Source organism: Chelonoidis abingdonii, chromosome 1 (genome assembly GCF_003597395.2).
Source record: "Chelonoidis abingdonii isolate Lonesome George chromosome 1, CheloAbing_2.0, whole genome shotgun sequence".
In the NCBI taxonomy this organism is placed as follows: Eukaryota; Metazoa; Chordata; order Testudines; family Testudinidae; genus Chelonoidis; species Chelonoidis abingdonii.
Genome location: NC_133769.1, coordinates 259,660,187 through 259,682,920, shown reverse-complemented (window position 1 = coordinate 259,682,920; position 22,734 = coordinate 259,660,187). Strand labels below are relative to the sequence as shown.

Genomic DNA, 22,734 nt, shown 5'->3' with positions numbered 1-22,734 from the left:
AAAAGTCCCTACAGCACCAAATCATAACTGCAATTAAAGACCACTTGGATGCAGCAATTGGACTGGCTTCAGCAGGTCAGCCTGTATTGTGTTATGCTAATACTGTAAATATTTATCTGTAGTTCATCCCTCAGAAACAAAATCCATTATTGTCCAATCTTTTTCCAAAGACAGGATTGAGGATTATTGTAGTAGACATGTGGGTACTTCACTTTGAAAACAATGAGTTTGAATTTGTACAGCACTGTTCCTTAAGCTGATCTTAAGAGACCATAACATTTTTACTGATTGTGTATTAAAAATAAATTAATCACTTTCCCTACTCACTGAAATGTCCCTATTGCTAGGGAGAAATGCAGCTACTGTTTCAGGGAACAGTGACACTTACATAAATAAAGTTGGGCAGGATTTGGCCATATACCACAGTAAGTACTTGCAAAGCATCCCTCCAGTCCATCCCCTTGACTTTGCTAGGATTACTTGAGTAAAGATTTGCTGAATCAGCCCCTAGAACAGGAATAGTCTAAATCAGACATAAGTGAAGTGATTCCTCAGGTCACAATTGCCCAGGTAGTATGGCCCTTGCTTTGGCTCAGATTGCCAATTGATGACCTTGCCTCATTTGAGCCAAAGCAAAAAAAAGTTAATGTATCACTACGATGTACTTTGTTCATCTGACAAGTATAAATTTAGCTTTTAATTACTGCTGATGTTTCATTGTATGTTTTGTAAAAGTAATGAAATCGCTGCAAAAAAGAAGCTCCCTGCAGTGCTCTGCTTCTACTTCCACATTCTCGCTATTGAGTGGGGACAGTCACGTCAGAACATGACAGCTGAAACAAAATACTCCATTTTGATTCAAATCTTTCTGAAACTGTGCTAATCAAATGTAATGATTTTGATGAAACAGCATTTTTGTGACAGGAAACTGTTCCACCTAAGCTTTTTGACCATCTTCATTTACCATCTGGTTGTACAGTGCCTAGCACAGCAGGGCTTCAATCTCACTGGACACCTCTAGGCCCTACTACAATGTAAATAATGATCCCTGCTCCAGAGAACTTATATGCTAAAGACAAGACAAACAGGTAAATGAGACAAGTGGGCTGAGGTGGAAGCCAGGGGAGATGGAGTTACAGAAAGAATAGGCTGTATGCTACCCTTAGCCAAATCAGGAGCAGTGATCACAACCAGTCCCTCAGTTTTCTCTGTCCTGCAGGAAGAGGAGCATTTTGAATAGCGCACATCTATTTTCCTCACTGATGCTGCAGCACTGTAGTCAATGGGATGAGATTCAAAAATAAAGAGGCTTGGATCCTTTTCCCAGTACTGCATGTTTTAAATATCCTCAGTCATTAAATATACCCTCTTCATACTGGTACACGCTGCTTGTGACACTTTCCCAACACTCTTGACTGGACACTTTCAAAAGGTGGATCTATGAACCCACACTCCTATAAGAACGACTTAAGGCAGGTCTATACTTAGAGTGACATGTAGAGTACAGCTACTCCACAGCCAGCTAGCCCTGGTATAAACAGCAGTGTAGCAGATGAGGCATGGCTTAGGCAAATGAAGCAAGCCAGAGCCCTACATGCCTCTCTACACACCCAAGCAGTGCACGGTCCCCCATTTTGGAGCCCCTCTCTCTGTGCCAAAGACTCTAGCAGCAGGGAAAGGCTCTGGTAGCAGGAAAAGTTACTTCATATTTGAACTGATAATGAAATATAATTTCTCACCACAAGAATCAATTTATTTTTTAACTATGCAAATCATTTTCAGTAGAAACAAAAAAAGTGAATGACCATTTCACATGTCAACACTAAATCACTTGAACACCATTAAAAGCAAATTGTTCAGAAATCAGAAGTACAATTCTATTTTTCAAGTGCTACTGAAGTATGTTGTATGCAGGTGGCAAAACAACCTAGGTTTGTAACTTTCAGTTCTCCTATGGTAGAGAATAAGTCAGAACTTACTTAATAGAACAATGAATACAGTCTGAATATCCTATTAAAATAATACGAATCTAGGAAACTACTTACTTCATAGGTGCTTTTAGTTTTTTTTTTATAAACCTATAATAATTTGATTGAAACTTTCATTATAAAGACTGTTAAATGTCTTTGTGTGCTGGTGCTAAAACAGTCTGGAATAAAATTATCACTCTGTCACCACCAAGAGAAAAATATCACATTTGGTTTATTATTTTACAAAACAACCAGCATGAACAACAAGTATGCTGTGCAAAAATAAAGAACACTTAAAAGAATGGACCCACAAAATCAGAATTAAAATGGAGTAGGACTAGGTTACCTAAAGAAATTCTTATGCCTCAAGGGGAAACTTTAACAAGTACAGTTACCAAAGGCCCAACTCTGAGCAGCAATAGTAACTGCATCTCACACCCTGCTGTACACTCGAATCCTACTGAAATTGAAGTGAGGTTCCAGGGGTGCAGCACCTATCAGGCATGGGTGCTTAATTTTTAGAGAGGGTTTGAAGAGCATCGTATCCAACCAAGCTTACTAAAAAAACCCAAAGTTTCACATAACTAGGCCTTAGGTCAAGAACAGGTGAAATAAAAGCATTGTTTCAGCCCATGAAAAATGATTAAGTGCCACCGCTGGACACTTGTTTTTGACACATAAGGAAAGAAATAGTTATGGGAACATAAAGGGGTGTCAGTACCCAGTACATCTGAGACAGGTGAGGCAGCTTTTTAAAGATTGTAGCTGAAATTTTGCAACTCTCCCAGCATGAATTGAGAACATTCTTGTTTCTTTTCCAGCCACTATACTTCAGAGTTTGTAGAAACTAACTTTAAAAAGGGAGCATTTTGTTCTCTGTGCTTGGTCAAACTGGCAGGCCCTCTCCCACTGGGAAAGGAGTCATGAACAGTTTTTTTGTATTCCAGTACTGAACATAACCAGGTCATTAACAGTTTCCACTGAGCTACTTGAGAAACAGCTCCATTGACAAACAGAGTCTTTTATAAATACTCCATCTAAGGTGCAATAAACTCAACACACTGTAGAAAGTGGAGGGAATGGGTTCTGCTTACTGACCACAAGCTTCTGATGTTGATGAGATATATATCCTTTAATATGACCCTGACAGAGTTAAAAAGAAAGATGTTTTAGTATTGGAAATTGGCAATACATTTGTGCTACCTTCAGTCTTGATCAAGCAAAACATGTGCGTGTGTGTGCACGCATGCCCTTAACTTTCAATTCATGAATAGTCCCACTGACTTCAAATAATAAAAATATATCTTCTATTTATATTAAGTCAATCACACACTTAAGTTCAGGGGAGGAACAGCTCAGTGGTTTGATCATTGGCCTACTAAACCCAGGGTTGAGAGTTCAATCCTTGAAGGGGCCACTTTGGGATCTGGGGCAAAAAAATCAGTCCTTGGTCCTGCTAGTGAAGGCAGGTGACTGGACTCAATGACCTTTCAGGGTCCCTTCCAGTTCTATGAGATAGATGTAGGTATATAAAAAGAGAGAGAGAGACCTATCTCCCACCCACCCACAAGTACTCTGCTACCTAGGGACCTTAAACATGCCCACGAACTTTGAATTTGCTGTTACTGACAAGCCTTCCTAGGAGTTGCCAATTTACATTTTGAGCTCTGTCTCTACAAGAAAAAGGACTATAAATTTCCAATCTATTCCTGGATTACCCAATTTTAAGACCAAAGTTTTAATAACCTTTAAACAGAGCTTAATTAACTCATTTTTGTTCATGTGCACTAGACCCTTACAAGAGTCCAGTAAACTAATTTGTCTCTCTCCTGTTTTAACATCTTTTTCCAATTGTTCAGCTTGTGAACTTTTATGAGGACCTCTAGTTTTAGGATGTCAAATCAGGAATCCCATGTCCAAATGAACTCAAATTTAGTATAAATTCAACCCTAGTCATAATTTACCAATTTTGTAATTGTGTTCATAGATTTTAGCAAAAGGGCAAAGATTGGCTTTATAATAGAAACTCAGTTGCAGTCCTTATTGTTTTGCAAATAAAAGGCAAGAATCAGAGCATGAGAATCTTCACTGTAGTTAGATACATGAGGAATAAATGAATGCAAGTATAATGCACAAGCAGCCCCCCAAAAACATAATGCAGTACTGTACATCTCCTATTATTACCCTTCTGTAATTAACCTTCCTGTTGTGTGTAGTCATTTCTACCAACTACAGTTGCTAAGACAAGCTAATGAATGTTGAACACATACCATGTATATAAGATTAGCCAAAATACATTGGACTTCATCAATATCAACATCTTCCACCTGCATGAACTTCAGGGCAACCAGAAAGGCATCTAGAGATAGCTGATGGGTTTTAAGTAGCAAGTATCTGAAAGATCCAAACAAATACATTTCAATTATTTCAGCACAATTACCTCAAAATTCTGCTTCTCTGAGCAAAAGGGCCCTTCTACCATAATTTACTTTGCTTAAGCTCTAGCCTCTAAGGGACAAATAGGGAACTAGAGACCCTGGATGTTTTAAATTCAATTCTGTGGTGAAACCAAATGAAGATCTCCCTTCCACAAAACAGGATTTCTACTTCGCTTACACTTTCTTAAACAGGTTCCTGTAGGTGATGATTTTCAGCTTCTCGAGGATCAGGAAGATACCACAACGAATGAAGAAGGTCTCATGTTTTGTCAGAGCATCATTCAATAGCAGAAGATTTCCTTCACTAAAATGACAGTGAATATGGAAGTATCATGAAATGGTATGATGAAATATCTAACTCAATAGGTTTTTATAGTATGTAAAAAATACCTTTCACTTAATATTATTTTGAACAAAAATACATGATCCAATAAATACACTGTACCTCACAGCCTTAGTTACTTCAGCAAACTGCATAAGCTCATACTTTTTCAAAAGCTGAATTGTTGGCATATGGCCCTGAAAAGCAAGCATAATTAAAAATTTTCAGGATAAGTTTAAATACATTTCCAAATCAATCATCTATAAAAACAAAAATACAAATACAAATATTTATCTACTTTACTTTTTCAGAAAAAAAGGAGGTGAATTATGGTATTTTTAGGCCCCCAATACACTACATCACTTATGCCAACAAACATTTGTCTGGCGTAGTTACAGGAGTGTGGGTTTTAAAAACTTTAAAAATATGGTAGTGCGATCAATTATAAAACTTGTATTACAGAGTAGGTCATGCTTCACATAATCTAGACTGTTACAAATTTTATACATGTGTTGCACTCCACTCTGCAAACAGAAAACTGTTTTAGAACACACCACTAATCATGACAGGTGTGTGTCAGAACAGTTAAGATTATTGATTGTCTAACCAGACATTTTCCTTAATTTCTCCTGCTGGATTTTTAATGTCTTTTCTTTAATAATAATAAAGTTAGTCTGAAGAGATAACTCATTCTCATTGTATCCCGTCTGAGGAGACTTTGAACCACACACAGTACCAGGAAGGAATTTGTGGGTTTTTTTTAATTTACACACAAGAGATTAGATTGCACATCAACCCAGTCAGCACTGAAACATAGCTACCTGGCTGCTATGCCAGTGATAGCCCCTTTCCTGGTTGGAGAATCAGATGAGATGCGAAGCAGAACTCTGTGTTCTATGTTTCCAGCTAACTCTCAGAGAACAAACAGCCACTTCTGCTATTTTAGTACATGTTTAAATAAATTTGGAAGTTTATAATCTTGCTAAGTTGGGCTTTCTATATGGCAAAACTGCTCTGGAAGAGAGAAGACAGTAATTTAAGGTACTAAATGAGTTGGTTATCAAAAGCCTTGCATTTTTAATATAATTAGTCGTGACTGCTCAAAAGAGCTCCAAGACCGGGGCGGGGGGGGAGTAAATTCATCAAACATCAGGATTGAAGTTTTCTACCTGGCAATTCCTCTAGCACCCAGCTTCAGTGGGTACAGACACACCAGGTAAGGGACAGAGATGAAGGAAAGAATCCTTCCTCTTCAGGCTGTGGACCTGCTCAAGTAGACTATAGAGGCCTTTACATACACTCTTCCTCTCATGGGATGAGAAAATAGAAGGATCTGCCCTGATGGACCTGTACCCACTCTTCGGGGGAAGGGATAGCTCAGTGATTTGAGCACTGGCCTGCTAAACCCAGGGCTGAGAGTTCAATCCTTGAGGGGGCCATTTTGTCTGGGGATTGGTCCTGCTTTGAGCAGGGGATTGGACTAGATGACCTCCTGAGGTCCCTTCCAACCCTAATATTCTATCATTCTCTTCCCCCCCGCCACACACACTTACACAGGGGACTATTATGGAGCTATAATACTACATTCCTCTTATACACTGAAATGGCACTATTTAAAATGCTATGGGTGCCTTTGTTGCCATGAAGCTAAGAACAGAATTTGGAATTAGGAGGTGTGTGGGGAATCATGCTTATTATTATTTATGGAGGTAATTTACAAGATCAAAAAAAAATTAAGGTTGTAATCTCCCCCCCACCCCCCATCCCTTTTTTCCTGCAGTTACAAAAATTACAATTCACCAGTTTCAAGTAAATGCTTGACAAACCATACTCCTTGGCCTTGACCATACAAGGTCTGCATGAGCTGATGCCTGTGTCTGGATAGGGCTCCAGACAGCTCCTAAATAAAAATCAGGACACGTCATGCCGTAGTGTGTGTCAGCTTGGTCATTTGTCCCACAGAGACTGATTTGGAAGTAGAGAGCTAAACCACTCACCAATAACATTTTTACTGGCAAAAGGTAAATCAAAATCATCCTTTTGTTTTTCTGACTTGAACGGTGACAGTGCTCAAAGGCGAATGACAGATATTCTTCAGCTGTAGACAGAGAAAGAGCATCAGCACTGCTGTTGGTAACAGAGACCAACAGAAAAAATGAGTGACTATTTGTATGTTTAAAACAATAATATGTTTAACTGAGCCTGTCAAAACATTTTCTCCCATATTTACAATAACCTAGAAGTATTCACACAGGAACTAAGTCAATCTAAATTTGCACACTAACTAAAAGGGTAATATAAACATAAATGCCTTAAGAATTGCTGTATTCACTGAAGATGGGTATTAGCATAAAAACTGTTTCCTTTTTAAAAGATATGCTAACACTACGTTTCAGATGGAGCAGTTGCACAATCAAAATACATTATGAAAAGAATTCCAACTCAATATAGAAAGGTTATTGTGTTACTGTTATAGGAGAGGGAAAATTTCAAGATGTTTACATTTCTACATGCTATGACATTTTCCAAAATTGTGTTAGGGCTCTACTTCAGGGGAGTCAAATGGCATATAATGTGTAAACATACGCCCAAGATGTGCAGTGACTATGAAAGACTGACGAGCAAAGGACTGGAAATGTCCTGACTTGCAAAGGGCTATATTGTGCAACCTTACTCATGGGGCACTCAAGCAAGTAGCCCCCGCACTCACCAACATGAGTGAAGGCTGCACAGTCTAGCCCTAAAGCAGTAGTTCTCAACCAGGGGTTTGTGTCCCCTGTGGGATACTCAGAGGTCTTCCAAGAGGTACATCAACTTATCTAGATATTTACCTAGTTTTACAACATGCTACATAAAAAGCACTAGCAAAGTCAGTACAAACTAAAATTTTATACGACTTATTTATACTGCTCTATATACTGAAATGCAAGCACAATATTTATATTCAAATTGATTTATTTTATAATAATATGGTAAAAATAAAGCAAGCATTTTTTCAGTAATAGTGTGTGGAGACATTTTTATGTCTGATTTTGTAAGCAAGTAGTTTTTAAGTGAGGTGAAACTTGGGAGTACGCAAGACAAATCAGACTCCTGAAAGGGGGACAGTAGTCTGGAAAGGTTGAGAGCCATTACCCTGAAGTATCATATAATATTATTACTGAGAAAGGTTAAATAAAGTTACAATGTATCTTCAAAATCAATGCACCAAGAAGCTAAATTGTTTGGTACAGTTTGTTGAAAATCTGCTGCACAAGCGACATCCAAAAGGGCAAGAAAGCTGTAAACATCTCTCATACACATAAATCACAAGGTATCTTGCTGGACATTCACTCAGAAAACACATTTTACTAACGTGTGCATCAAATGTATAAGTGTATGCTAAAGAAGAGTTCGGAGATGTAAATAGTTCAAGACTGACTACATGTTGCAATTAGAATTGTAATGTAATCCATACTCTAATCTGGTTGAGCCTGCAGCAAATCCCTCTGGATCTTGTCTTTGCACTGACCGAATGAAAGTCACGCTTCACAACAACTGTACTTTCCACAACAGGTTTTGAGTCTCTCACACAAAACACGTCAGCTGGTGTTCACTCCCGGCAGGGAGAATATAAATCTGTTCTACTGGCATATAGTACCTTGCTTAAAATCACTGTCAAACATTGCCTTGCGTCCAACGTAGTATTTGAATGTAACTCTCTGTGCCATGCTGTAGTCATCTTTCAGATTTGAGCTGTCAATAGCTCTAATTAATGGTTTACACAGATGAAGTTTGTTAATCTGAGAAGAAAGTCACATAATTAAAAGGTATATCAATGTGGCACGATGTGAAACGAGACTTGAGAACATGAAATACAAAGAAAACAAACTTAGTAGGCTTGGATCATACCTTAAAATAGATTTTAAACAGCTGATTCACCAGAAACAACATGCCCCACTTTTTGGAGTCATCAATGCCAGCTCGACTGTTACAAAAGATAAAACATTAGAAATGAATGTGTTAGGAAAACACATTTTGCTTTTAGAATGAATTCCCTTCACATGCCTTATCTATATTTTTAAAACAAATGGTCTTACATTAATATCAAACAAAAACAAGCCAAAAATTCCTTGTAAATTTTAGACCATACAATCTTCATCAAAACAAAGCGTCCAATCCCATTTCCATTCTATAATCCTTGTTAATTTTAAGATTCATCAACTGTGTTCCCCCGTCAATGCAATCACTTCAAATCAAGAAAGTCGCTTGGTAAGACAACAAGGGTATCCACCCCAGTCTCACGTCACCTGTCTTACCATTCACACACTTCCAATATATATAGCCACCAACAATGTACACGTCCACCTCCTCAGAATTTCACTCAATGCACAACCTTAACTCTAATCACAGCAAGATGAAAGATACCTTAGAGAGAGACATGATTTTACTCTGCAATTCTACATAGTGTTTATTTATTTTTAAAATACTCAGACTGGAGTTAAGTTTGTATATTTGGATGAGATTTTGAAGAACATGATGTGTGCATCTGAGTGGTTGCACACTAGAACTGAAAAGGAGCTTGTTGTACAGGAGAGAAATCTAAGTGTGCTTTGGTATTATGATATCTGGGAGGTCTGAAGAGTAATTTTAGACTTTTCTGTATGCTAATGCTACTTAGCTGGAGACTTCCTTGTTTTCTAGTGATTGTGTTGATAGGAAATATTTAAGTGATTTAAAGTTTTTTATTTAGGAGTTTCCCTGGATTTTAAGCTAATGACAGAAGTTTAAATAACTTTAGTGTGTAAAGTCTGGAGGAGGACAGCCTTGTTATAATAGAGGCTACAAAACATACTGTAATAGAGAGAGACTGAGTTCACTACAGTGGAATTCCCCTCTGCACACCTGTATGTAGTATGCGCCTGAGAGAGTGAAGAAGCCTTTTCTCCACGCTGAGAACATTAAAAATCTTAATAATGGAAGACTGAAGTAAAATTCCCTCTCTCCCAGTCCCACTGTGATGGCATGTACAAACTCCACACTGGAATAGGACAAAAAGAGTTAATTGTTTGCCTTGGGAGACCAGGATGTAAATTAGTCTCTTCTGCAACACCTGCTAAGAATATCATGCCTAAAGAGAAGCCTCTCCAGCTGTAGTTGATATTCAGGAGAGAACACAGCACAAAGGGAAGCAGGCAGAAAACAAAAGTGACTGCCTTGACCCAGATATGGTCTTGGTTAGTGGAGAGAATTACCGTACACATTCGTTCATAAGCCAAATTTTTTTAGTTAAAAAGGGAAGCACCAGAGAAGGTGGTCGCCTTATGAATGAGTATAGAGACGGAGAGGTGGGACACAGTCCCTCCCCGCAACGGAGGGACAGCACAGCCAGAAGGGAAGAGGCGGGACCAGAGTCTCTGCTTCTAGCCACACTGCTCTCTCCCAGCCTCTGAAGCAGCTGCAGCTCCAGAGCTGGCAGGCTGCAGCCATGCCACTTGGCCCCGCCTCCCCCAGAGCAGGCTGTAGCCACACCACCAAAGCACACTGCGGCCGTGCCACCCAGCCCAACCTATTGGAACATGCTGCGGCTGCGCAGCCCTGACTGGCCCACCAAAGCAGGCTGCGGCTGTGCTGCCCAGCCTGCCGGAGCAGCTCCAGCCAGATCAAAGGCATCCTCCCTTGGCCCTCCTCAGATAAGGTGGGAAGGGATGGGATGTGGAGAGTGTGGAGGTCCCAGGCTAGGAGTGGTGTAATATGGGGTTGGTCAAGGAGTTACTCCCCCGACTCCTATCTTCTCCCCCGGCCACCAAATTTCCCAATCAGTTGCTGCCCTGGCCCACCAGGGTAAGCAGCTGGCACGCCAGGACACTTTGTTTACTTAGGTTTACCTTCATGCCTGTGGATGCTCGAGGTAAACAAACCATCTTGGCCCACCAGTGGCTTATCCTGATGGCCTGGGAGCCAAAGTTTGCTGACCCCTGAATTATAGGGTCGGCTTATGAATGAGTTATAAAAATTTTCCATTTCTACTTATCCCGTTGGGGGGGGGGGGGAGGGAGGTCGGCTTATAAATGAACCGGCTTATGATCAAGTATATACAGTAATTCTTATGCTTCACAAATGGGTAGTTATTTAAATTTCTTAATGATTCAACACCAGATTGAGAAAGGATCTTTCACTCACGTGTCACTGGCACAAACACGAAAACAACTCATCAGCAATTCTGCTGCTTTTTCCAACATGTCACCAACTTTGCTTTTCCCTTTTTTCACCAGCTGTTGATCGGCCTAGCATGCAAGGTGAGAGAGATATCATGTATTCCTATGTCCAGGCTCATTTTTTAAAAGCAGCAAATAGACTAGTTCTTTAAACACAGTATCTTGTAAAGTAAAGAGATAAGTTCCTTACACCTGTCACCCCAACATACTGTACGTATTAAAATATATCTTGGGAGGTTCTGAACACCCTGCGCTCATTAACCTCAGGCTGGCACTGCATGGACAGGAGGCAGGGAGGACTCAGGTCAGGCCAAGTGCGGGGAGCCAAGGGGTGGCCTCCAGCAGCCCTGTGCACAGGGAGGCTGGGGGACCTCAGGGAGGGCTTGGGCCATCCCACAGTTGTGCTGTTTTCCTGCTGGGAAAATATGGTCACCCTAAGTATTGCCAACCACAAGCCTTCAAAAAATCCAATCAGTGTACAAACTTCTCCAATCTGATAAACCAAGAACTCCCATACAGACCTTCCAATTCAGGTGGGCACAAATACATAAACGGCCTTATCAAGATTGGATCTTGAACAAGGAGTAATGGTTTCAAGCTGCAGTGGGGGAGCTTTAGGTTAGATATCAGGAAAAACTTTTTCATTAGGAAGGTGGTGAAGCACTGGAATGGGTTATCTAGGGAGGTGGTGGAATCTCCTTCCTTAGAGGTTTTTACAGTCAGGCTTGACAAAGCCCTGTCTGGGATGATTTAGTTGGGGATTGGTCCTGCTCTGAGCAGGGGAGTGGACTAAATGACCGCCTGAGGTCCTTTCCAATCCTGATATTCAATAATCCTCAGCCTGGATGTGATCATAAATGTAGGATCTACTTACTACCCTGTTCAGATCATTTCCTACTGCAGGCAGAAATAAAGTTTTTCCCTATTGCAACAAACTACCACCATGGTCCACCACGGAGAGTTTTTAAACCCAATCTATTTCAAAAAAAGTTTCTTGGAGAAAATTCTATCCAATCACGAAGCCAGGGAGTAAAAGCATTACTGAGGCAATTAAGGTATGTCCCACAGAGCTTTTCTGAACCATAAAACCCGGACTGACATCAGAGAGACTTGTATGTTTTCAGCACCTCCCAGGATCTCAGCCAAAAATAAAAGGTAGTTAGAATAAGCAACTTATATTATTGCAAGTGTAATATGAACTTAGTAATGGGTGAAACTGAGTATATATAATTTTTTTTGATTAACTGCAATTAATTCATGCTATTAACTCAAAAAATTAATCATGATTAATCAGTTTTAAATCGCACTGTTAAATAGAATATCAATTTAAATTAAATATTTTTAAATATTTTCCTACATTTTCAAAACATATTGATTTCAATTACAACACAGAATACAAAGTGTACAGTGCTCACTTTTATCATTTTTACAGTGCAAATATTTGTAATAAAAATATAAAAAACAGTATTTTTCAATTCATCTCATACAAGTACTGTAGTGTAATCTGTACGGTGACAGTGCAACCTGCATATCAAAAAAAAAAAATCTACATTTGTAACTGCACTCAAAAACAAAACAACGTAAAAAACTTTAAAGCCTACAGGTCCACTCAGGCCTATTACTTGTTCAGCCAATCACTAAGACAAACGTCCTCTGGAAAATGGTTGAAGCATGAAAGGGACATATGATTCTTTAGTACATCTGGCACAAATATCATGAGATGCCAGCTACAACAGTGCCATGCGAACGCCTGTTCTCACTTTCAGGTGACATTGTAAAGAAGAAGCGGGAAGCATTATCTCCTGCAAATGTAAACAAACTTGTTTGTCTGAGCGATTGGCTGAACAAGTAATAGGACTGAGTGGACGTGTAGGCGCTAAAGTTTTATATCATTTTATTTTTGAATGCAGGTGTTTTTGGTACATAATTCTACATTTTACTCCTGGTGGAGTTCTGCACCACTGCATAATGCAGAATTTTGCAGAAATCAGTGTTGTGCATGCAGAATTTCCTACCCTCCCCCCCTGCCCCCAGGCAAAAGGGCTGCAAACAGAAGACATTGCCAGGGGAGGGAACTGGAGGGTTGCCAGCAGTTGCAGTTCGCAGCATATCCTGAAGGAGGCGGCGGTGCACAGGAAACTCTGTGCAAGCCCAGGACCCAGCATCACACCGTTTCTGCTTCTGTATCCCTGGACTCTAGGAGGACAGGGGATGTGACTGTCTGGGCCAGAGAAGGCCCTGCAGCTGGGCTCTGGGGGGAAGGGAGTGTAAGTGTCTGGGCTGGGGGGTAGGGGGACAATGGCTGGGCTCTGGGAGGAGGAGCAGGTGTGAGTGTCTGGCCCCCCAGCTGGGCTACTGGGGGAGGGGGCAGAGACACAGGAACTGGGTTGTCATAGGGGTTTCTTTAACTCTCTACTCCTGGAGGAATTTTGTGTGTGTTTGTATTGTTAGACATACTTGCTAACAGGTATTTTGAAATAAATGATCAAAATAATTAAAAACTGGCATGTTCATATAGTATGATTTTGACAAATAAAAATAGCAGATTTTTAAAATATTATGCCCAGAATTTTTTCAAGCAAAATTTCCCCCTGGAGTAACATCTGTAAGTTCAATTTTATGATAAAGAGATTACACTACAGTATTTGTATTAAGTGAATTGAAAAATAAATACTTTTTTTACAGTGCAAATATTTGTAATCAAAAATATAGTAAGCACTGTTCACTTCGTATTCTGTGTTGTAATTGAAATCAATATATTTGAAAATGTAGAAAACATCCAAAAATATTCAAATAAATGGTATTCTATTATTGTTTAAAAAAATTAATCTCGATTAATCGCACTGTTAATCACTCGACAACCTTAACTATTTTGTAACACCTCCTTACATAAAAGGGAGACCACAGATAAGATTAAGCAAAGGCTGAAAGTTTAAGACACTTCACAGTCAAATAAATTCCTAATTGACAGAATACATGAAATCGTTAAACTGCAAGTTTCCCGTCTACTTACATTATTAGCAAAAATTCGAAGGTCAAGTGCTACAGCATACATAATAGGCAAAGCCCTACAAAAGCAAAAAATAATATATTTATCATGCATGAGCAACTAAATCCATACTGCAAGTTAAGCCATACAAGTTATTTTTTAATCCATATGGAGGTACGTGTTCCTCATGGGTATACAATTTCCTACATATCCAGTTTTCCTTTCCTTAAATCTTACAAAAATCACATTTTATGGGAAAATGTCTTTAAAAGGTCAGTGTTTCACACATCATTACTTGCAGTAAATGAATAATGCATTTAATTAACCTCCAGGTGACAAACTGTCAAGCAGAACATCATCCTGCAATCAATGCTTTACTTAAAGGGAAACAAAGTAAGTTTGCTAAACAATTTGAATAGAGGAAATGAACAGATTTTGGGCTTGAGTCCCTTATACAAATTCAAAAGGGCAGAATGACATAACAGGTTTAATTAGTAAATAACTGGTGTACATAACTGAAACAAATCATTATAGATAAATAAAAGTTATTTTTATAGCGGTATCTTAATTGAACTATGGTTGCATTTTGGGATGAAAGTTAGCATTAACAATCATCTAGATCTATTCACCTTCCTAGTTACTAACATTACATTTATAAAGTACTTACCAGTTTTCTTCTTTATGTGCTTGAAATGCTCGCAGGAATGATGTGTTATATTTAGGAGAACACAACACACAATTTACAAAGTGACCCGTGAAGTAAAATGGGATAGGTGCAAGAGGCTATATGGTATGCCCTATTTCTGAGTGTAGAAGACTGCAAAAAAGGCAAAAGATCAGGAATTGGAGTGTAGGGGCACATAAGAGATGAGTCCAGCTCTGTTGCATGCTACCTCTTTTATCCTGACTGAGGAAGCGCAGTGCCTTGCACATGGGAGTGGGAAAGGCTCAAGGAAGGGAACAGAATAGTGGCTCTTTGCAATATCATCTTCCCCTCTACACTATGTGGGGGACTCCAAGAGACTAATTCTCTAGCTTGGGGGCAACTGGTACTTTTTTTTGACCCCTGTGGAGAGGAGAAGTGGGAAATTTTATTTGAGTTTCATTCATTACAAGTCTAAAAAGCTTTTAAATATATAAAAAATACAAATACACACACACACTCACTCAGAAATCAAATCACATTTATATTTTGTAATTCCATCACATTTGAAAGAATTTCCCCCTTCTCAAACATTAAGTTATCCCAGATAGTTCATTTAAGAACTCTCAAATGAATTGATGGAAAAGGATATTGTACTATAACTGTTTGGCATTTGTAAGCTTCAATAAAGTCATGGTTTCCAACAGCATAAGTACATCTGTCAAAAGAAAAAGCATTAAGGAGGACACTGAAGAGTGTTTTATATTTAAAGGGTAGCTTAATATATTAGTCTCCCTCTCTATAGCCAGCTATAAAGCTTTGCAGTTTATTTTAGTCACAGGCTTATTAGAAGTATTCTTAAACAGCAACAAATATTGGAACTGAGTATTAAGTGACTTATACAGCAATAGAACTGAACATATCAGTTTTAAATGACCTCTCTACAACTGTCATTCAATATAACAGATAGATACATTTGCAAGTTTCTTGAAATTAGAGAAAATTAAAGACAATGTCAACTTGCCCTCTATTTAAGTTTTAAAAGCAGTAAAGAAATACTTTGGATACTAAAGATGCATGAGAGATCTTTGCCAGTTTTCACAGGTTTACAATCACTTTTTCCTATTTAAGAAATTTCTCTTTCCCCTGTTTGTTCACTTTTGTGTCTATTGCTACTCTATTAAAAGCAAACAAACTTTTGCAGTGCCTGGAAAAGGGCATGCATTGTCAATACGATGGTGACATGGACTATACTGAAGTACTATCAAAATCCCTTCCTCTTTCTACCTGGATAGAAAATTCAAACTCTCATTCTGAATCCATCTTTACCTTAAGTGAGCAGCAAACATTTCATCGTATGGTGGCTCCAGAACTTGTTGACATTTGTCTTCTGGAGATGGAAGCTAATTACAGAACAAATCAATAGAACATTAAATGTATAAAATTCCATAAAAATATGCATTTTTTATCAAGCATACAAGCCTTAGCTATATATTAGAACATTAACAGTCATACTCATTGTAGAGGAAAAGTGGAAAATTAAGGAGAACCAATGTTAAGGAAATGGGAGGGAATGGAAAGAACATGCTGTGGAGCAAGATAAAGAGATAAACAAGAGAGAGTAACCAAATCAGAAAGGTGTGCTGCTCTGGCTCGTTAAACAACAATTTTTTCAATAAAAGGAGACAGATGACAGAGCAAAAAGATACAGTACAGACAAAAAGGGAAGGGGAAAGAACAAGAGACATTTAAATTAGTGACAATGATAGAGGTCACTTCTCAGATACTACAGTGAAGTATAAAAACCTGAACAGAATAGAATTTCCATGTTTCATTGTATTTCTCTGGACAGCATCCTACAATTGTGTTGTGGCGGGAAAGAGGAGAGATGCATGCTAATAGCAATAGTCACTAATGGGATTCATGTCATATTGCTGCTTCAGTTGACCTTGGGTTAAGTGCACAGTTTTTAAAAATTGCATAACACCATTAAGTCTTATAGAATTTTAAAAGACGTTTTAAACCAACCGAAGGAATTTTATAATATGTCATTCTCTGTTGAAGTCTATAGCTTATTTAAACATTCTATAGATAAAATATAACTTGATTAAACTCTGTAATATTTTGAAGAGGTATTTTCTACAGAACTGTTGCTCGTTTTACATTTTCTAGGATTTTTTTTCCCTTCTGTAAGAGCAGTGGCAGAAAATTTTTTTTCCCCGAACTAGGCCCTCCTTTCTGGAGCAAGAGAGTTTGGGTTTTTGTTTTGTGGGGGATTTTTTGCCTACATACTCGTTATGCACACTATTCTTCTCTGTGTCAATTTCTTCACAACTACCTGAATATTTCCATCTAAACCCACAGAAATTTCATGCAAATGAGCAAATTCCTGGACCCTTTCAGAGCCTCTCTGAAGCTAATAGAGGTCTGCCTGTGCACCTCACCTTTCAGCACAGGTTCTGACTTTTGGTTTTGCTGGTGGGTGCCTCATCCTGGCCCCACCCTCACTCCACCTCTTCCTGCCCCTGCTCTGCCTCCTTCCAGTAGATCCACTCCCCTGAGCGTCTCCCACTCACTCTTTTCTGCCCCCATTTTCCTCAAGGGCGAGGTATGCGTGTTGGGGGGGGGGGCTCAGCTTCCCTCCCCAACTGGCAATTTTCAGCATATCTATACACTTCTTTCATATTCTAGTTATTGATTACATTAAGATACCAATGATAGACAGTCATTTTTTAAATAGTAATGAACTACATAATTACATTATCATGAATTACAGTATATTAAAATCATTACACTCAGCGACAAGCTGTCTTCACTAACATCCCAGTTTACAGACACTACATTCGCTCTGTGCTTCACTCCTCCTTAAGGCCAGTTTGGGAGCTGAGGGCCACTGATGGCTGTGGGAAGAAGGCATATTGGAGGGACAAGCAGTGGAGAGTCTTTCCCCTTTCCCTTTCCCTTTCTTCTCTCCTTTCCTATTACTCTCCCTGCACTTTTCCCTCTCTCGTTCCTTCTCTAAGTCCTTGCTCCCCTTCCTGATGTTCTCCCTTCTTGCTTCCCACCCATGTCCCTTTTCCTATCTCTCTCTCTGCTCCCAACCTGCTGGTGGCTCTGTCTAGTGCCTGCCCTACCCATGCACTAAAAGCAGCAGAGGAGGTTTCCCCTCCATGAGGTAAGAAGGTTGCCTAGTGGTTAAAGCACAGGCCTGGGACACAGATGTTCTGGGTTTGGTTCTCTCCTCTGCCACAAACTCCCTGCTTAGCCTTGGGAAAGCCACTTCACCTCTGTGGGCCCTAATCCCACCTGCCAAATGGGGCTAATACTGACTCTGCCTCCTAGAGTTATCATAAGCCTCTTTCCCAAATCTGGACCTTAGCATCCAAAATCTGGGTGCTTGTATGAACTCCCCCAAGCTTATTACCAGCTTGGATCTGATCTCGCTGCCACCAGCCAGGAATTTCTAGGGCCCGACTCCCTCTCTGGTCTCCCCAAACCTTCTCTGGGGGACCCCAAGACTCAGAAACCCTGAGTCTCACACCAAAGGGAAAACAACCTCCTCCCCTTGTCTCCTCTTTATCTCAACCCCAGCTCTCCCTCCCTGGGTTATCCTGGGCGATACTGTACTTAAACTCCTTGAATGCAAAACAGAGAGGGCAATTTACCTTCCCCCGTCCTTCTTCCCCTGAGGCTATGCATTCAAACCTAGTCAAGCTAACTCAAAGAGATTTCCCCCCTCCCTTTGTTCCTTAGCCTTAACCAGAGAAAAACCTCAAACAGGTTTTAAAAAGAAAGCTTTATATAAAAGAGAAAGAAAAAGACAAAAATATCTTCTGTATCAAGGTGACAATTATACAGAGTCAATTGCTTAAAAGAAAAAATATGAACAAAAAGGCTTATTCAAAAAGAGATACAATTTAAACATTCCAGCACACACACATGTAAATACAAAACAAAACATATAAAAGCCTATTGTTTTGCTATCTTTGTACTTACAACTGGGAAACTGAAGATGAGAAGCTTACAGATAGAAAAAGATTCTCTCTCATAGTTGAGAGCCAGACAAAGACAAAGAACCAAAAAAATCCCCTCCCCTGAGCTTTGAAAAATCCAGTTTCCTGATTGGTCCTCTGGTCAGGTGTTTGGTTCCCTTTGTTAACCCTTTACAGGTAAAAGAAACATTAACTCTTAGCTATCTATTTATGACAAGAGTAAATCCATTCATGGCTGTGTGGTGATGGGGGAAACGAAGATACCAAGGTGAGTAGATTTTCTCCACAACCTGACAGTGAGAGCCAGCTCCACACAGGGCAATTGGGAGAGAGAGGGGTTCAGGCCAAACCCACACCTCAGCCCTGCAGACCCCGTCACTAGGGTAGCTGGGGACTTCAGCACCGCATCTTCTGCTTGGGTCCAGGGCTTCTCCGCCCTCCTATCCCTTCCCAACGCAGCTTCTACCAGGGTTGGGGAGGTGGGGTTTTTCCCCCTCCCCCCACCCAGCACAGCTCCTGCCGTGGCTGGGGGGGGGAGGGAGGTTTCTCCCCCCTCTCCTACCCAGTGTGGCTCCTGCCAAGGTCAGGGGGTCCCCCCCCCCCCGAATGGCTCCTGTCAGGGTTTGAGTCCCCACCTTCCCACCGGGGCAGTTCCTGCCAGGCTCCAGGGCTTTTCTCCCCTTAATCTGCCACTGCACCCATCAGCCCTAGCCTAGTGGGGCTCCCTTGGGTCACCTAATGCCTGCTGTGGCCAGAGTCGAGTCTGGCGGGACGGGAGAAACCATACAGGTGGATACCATGGCCACCAGCCAAAGAGGTGTGTGCAGGGTGACCCCAAGTGAGCAGGGCCTGGCTGCACTGCTGCTGATAGTCTGGCCACCCACCCCTAATCCTAAGGCTTTTTTTTTTTTTTTTTTGGGGGGGGGGGCGAGTGAAGCTCACTCAGCCCCTGCTGAGTGTGAAACAGCTGATCTGAGCCTGCCTGCCAAACAGCTGATTGCAGCTGCACCCAGGCAGCCCATAACAAACAGCTCATCTGCAGAGGCACCCCCACAACAGCTGATACCTGGCCACCAACAACCGGTCATCCCAGTAGGTGGTGAGCACCCCGTATTTTTTTTCCCATGAGTGCTCCAGCCCTGGAGCTCCCATGGAGTTGGCACCTGTGCCTTGCAGAACTGGGGCCTTGGTTTGTTAGTGCAACTAATTCTTCTACCTGAAGCCTGGGGTTTGCAACATGAGGATGCTTAAATGACACCAATTCTGCACAAAACAGTCCATCTCTGGAATCAATGGCTTCTAGAACCTACACAAAAAAATTAAAGAAAAAATTACACACATTAAGGAACACGATCTAAAGCCTTAGTTATGTAACACATATTGCCACATAGCTAATAAAAATCATCCTCCTGTGATGACATTTGCATTCTTGTTGATGATTCTGCATATGTTATTCCCAAGAAATTTTAGTTTGGAAGACACAGATTAAAATTCAACAGGAAAAAGCCAGACACCTTTTTTTTTGCCATAGCTGTACAAATGTCTCAGATCAGTGGCCTCACTAGGCAATTATATGGGTCCACAGTCTTTCACTGGCAGCAGTTATACAGAATTTAGAAACTAGAGACAGACTTCAATGAAGAAAAAGTACACTTTCTGTCATAAATCAAGTTTTAAATATTTTACACTGGAGTTGCCAAAAGGAAGGATAGTTTGGATTTCATTAATATGGATTCTTAATTGTATTTCACATACATATTAGTATTTAACAACACAGCCTAATCATAAAAAGACTAATCCTGCCTTCCCTACTCAGAAAAACTTCCCCTTGAATTCAAGGGGAAGTTTTTCTGAAGTAGGAACTACAGTACTGGACCCAGAGCATCTTTGTGAACTCACATAAGTCAGAGTTTTGGGTGTGGATCGGATACAGGATTGGGCACATGGCATTATTCCTGTCTACACTATTCAGTGAAATGTATTCCCACTTCTAAATCAGAAGCAGAAACCAAATTATTACTAAGGTCATTTAAGAATTTCAGTAAAGAAATACAGCATTACTAAACAGTTAAGTATAGTCCGCATACAATCAATGAGTTTAGTTCCATGTTGACTTCATCTTCAGCGTATGCTTTTTTAAAAAAAAAAAAAAAAAGATACTGATGCAAAATTCTCAATAAATAGAAAAATCTGAAAATATGAATAGACTTTGGACAAGATAGCATAACTTTGTTATTGCAGTTAAGAAGCCTGACGACAGAGCTAGAGATTTAAGGTTCAAGAATGTCCTATCATGATCAAATACACTGCAATGCAAGGATTATTTAAAGGGACATGATCAAGTTAAAAATCACACGTTTTGCCTCACATTTCTATGAATGACATTTTAAATGATAACAGATTAAATACTTCCTTTTTACAATATTACTTCATGCATTTGGCAAAAATGTAGTAAACAGTCATTTCACTGATTATTATATTAAATTTCCTACAGTTTCCATGGGTCTGTCACTCAACAACAGATAGGAGAAAAACCTTTTCTAAAGATATAAAAACATAATTGATAAGCCACAGAAATTGGGAAAGGGGTTTGAGCAGCTAATATTTAACTTTTAGCTCCTTTTGTGGAACTGACCAAGTATGACATGTCTCATTAGGGTGCTTAAATAAGAGTGTGTATTACATTTGACAAGGAAGGAACCTTTATAGCAAGTATATTTGGGCCCCGATCCTACAATTGCATCCATTAATGCAGGTCCCAGCATCTGTGCAAAGCCTCACTGGGTATATTTACACTGCAGCTGGAAACAAATCTCCCAGCCAGGGTAGACAGATTCATGCAAGCATAGCTTGAAGTAACATATTAAAAATAGCAGTATGGAAGTTGTGGGTGCAGCAGAAAATTGGGCTAGCCTCCTCATCTCAGATGCAGGTGGGCTTGAGAGCCTGGACTACCCTCTGTGCTGGACCATCCACATTGGTGTTTTTAAGGTGCTAGCTTGAACTGAGCTAGTGCGTCTACTTGAGCTGGGAGGCTCACTCTCAGCTGCAGTATAGACATGCCCACTTCCTAAAGATGCCAGAGCCCACGCTAACAGATCCTATCACACGACTGCAGGCTACGTATTTCTATAGGCCCTGCATTTTTAAGTACCATATGAACGTTACTTTGTTTTCATAACAGCCTTAGGAGAAGCTTCCCTAATTATCTCCTCCCATACTCTCGGTTGCCTTTTCTTGAACAGGGCAACTTATCTGTAGTACGGAGAAAAAACAGGCAAGGATGGTGGCAAATAAAACCCACTCACCTGCTGCAAATACTGGTTGATGGTGATGTGCGCCATGGACAGACCAGCGGGCCAGGCAAGCGCTGGAGATCAAGCGCAGGGCGTGTCCTGTGCGGCCAAGGAAACAGAACTGTCACCGCGATACGAAGTGAGCGCAACAGTTTTAAACCCACCCGCGTTTCCACCTCCCCGCGGAGCCAGCGAGGGGCTTCCACCAATTCAGCCCGGAGCAGCCGCCGCAGACCAACCTCCCATGAGCGGAGCCAGACGCGGGCGGCACCAGGCACAGGGACAGCAACCGGGGGTGGGGGGGTAGGACGCGCTTCACTCTCCTCCCCTGGGCTCTCGCGCACCCACTCACCAGACTCGCAGCGCCGCTGCCGCCTCACTCCATCCCACCACGTGGGCGGGGCAAACGCTCGGCACGTCCGTCTCGCGCACGGCGCGCCACCCCTGCGTGAGGCACGTGACGCGGGCCGGGCAAGCCGCTCATGTGATGACGCCTCGTCGCGCCCCCTTGGGTCAAAGAGGAATTGTTGTGACTGTTCGTCCTGCAGGGTGGGGCGCGCGCGCGGGGCCTGATTCTTCTCTCGCGGAGAGGGCGGGGCTGTGAGAGGAGCGTCGCGCGCCCCAGTTGAACGGAGCGTTCCGCCTGCTGCGGTGTAGCCCGGCCGCAGTGACGGCCGTGCGTGCCGGGGCTTGTGTCCGGGCGCTACTCCCGCACGCTGCCGCGAGGGCACGTCTCTGAGGTGCTTGTAGCTGCAGCGAGCCGGGAGGGCAGTTGGCGCCAGGCGCTGGTTATCTTCTTCCTCTGTTATATGGCATTTGGGAGCGGGAGCCCAAAGCCTTCCCTTGTCATGACCCAGTGACGCTTCGGTTTTAAACACAAAATGCAC

At 41.1% G+C, this 22,734-nt stretch overlaps 1 protein-coding gene across 2 annotated transcripts; it reads right to left on the bottom strand.

Annotated features, from left to right (window-relative positions):
• Positions 1–2,183: 2,183 nt before the first annotated feature.
• PCID2 (PCI domain containing 2) lies at positions 2,184–22,734 on the bottom strand. Of its 2 annotated transcripts, none has more exons than XM_032777838.2 (15): positions 22,200–22,734; positions 21,860–21,946; positions 19,768–19,857; positions 15,889–15,962; positions 15,212–15,277; positions 14,584–14,625; positions 13,941–13,995; positions 10,893–10,996; positions 8,622–8,697; positions 8,371–8,512; positions 6,728–6,828; positions 4,854–4,927; positions 4,587–4,712; positions 4,241–4,364; positions 2,184–3,113 (listed from the first exon to the last, which is right to left on the bottom strand). In XM_032777838.2, exons 2-15 carry the CDS (start codon positions 21,893–21,895, stop codon positions 3,024–3,026), a joined length of 1,200 nt encoding a protein of 399 aa, XP_032633729.1. In that variant the 5' UTR covers positions 21,896–21,946; positions 22,200–22,734; the 3' UTR covers positions 2,184–3,023. The 2 variants fall into 2 exon arrangements, with proteins under 2 accessions (XP_032633729.1, XP_032633730.1); XM_032777839.2 differs by having other exon boundaries at positions 22,087–22,201.

Bases quoted from the DNA above. Each gene is read 5' to 3' on its own strand.
- PCID2 (XM_032777838.2), bottom strand. From the start codon at position 21,895: ATGGCGCACATCACCATCAACCAGTATTTGCAGCAG. The intron at 4,928-6,727 runs GTGAGTGGTTTA...CTTGCTTTTCAG, and splicing joins TGCCAGTAAAAATGTTATTG to GGCCATATGCCAACAATTCA. The intron at 4,365-4,586 runs GTAAGCGAAGTA...TGGATCTTTCAG, and splicing joins AGGAACCTGTTTAAGAAAGT to ATACTTGCTACTTAAAACCC.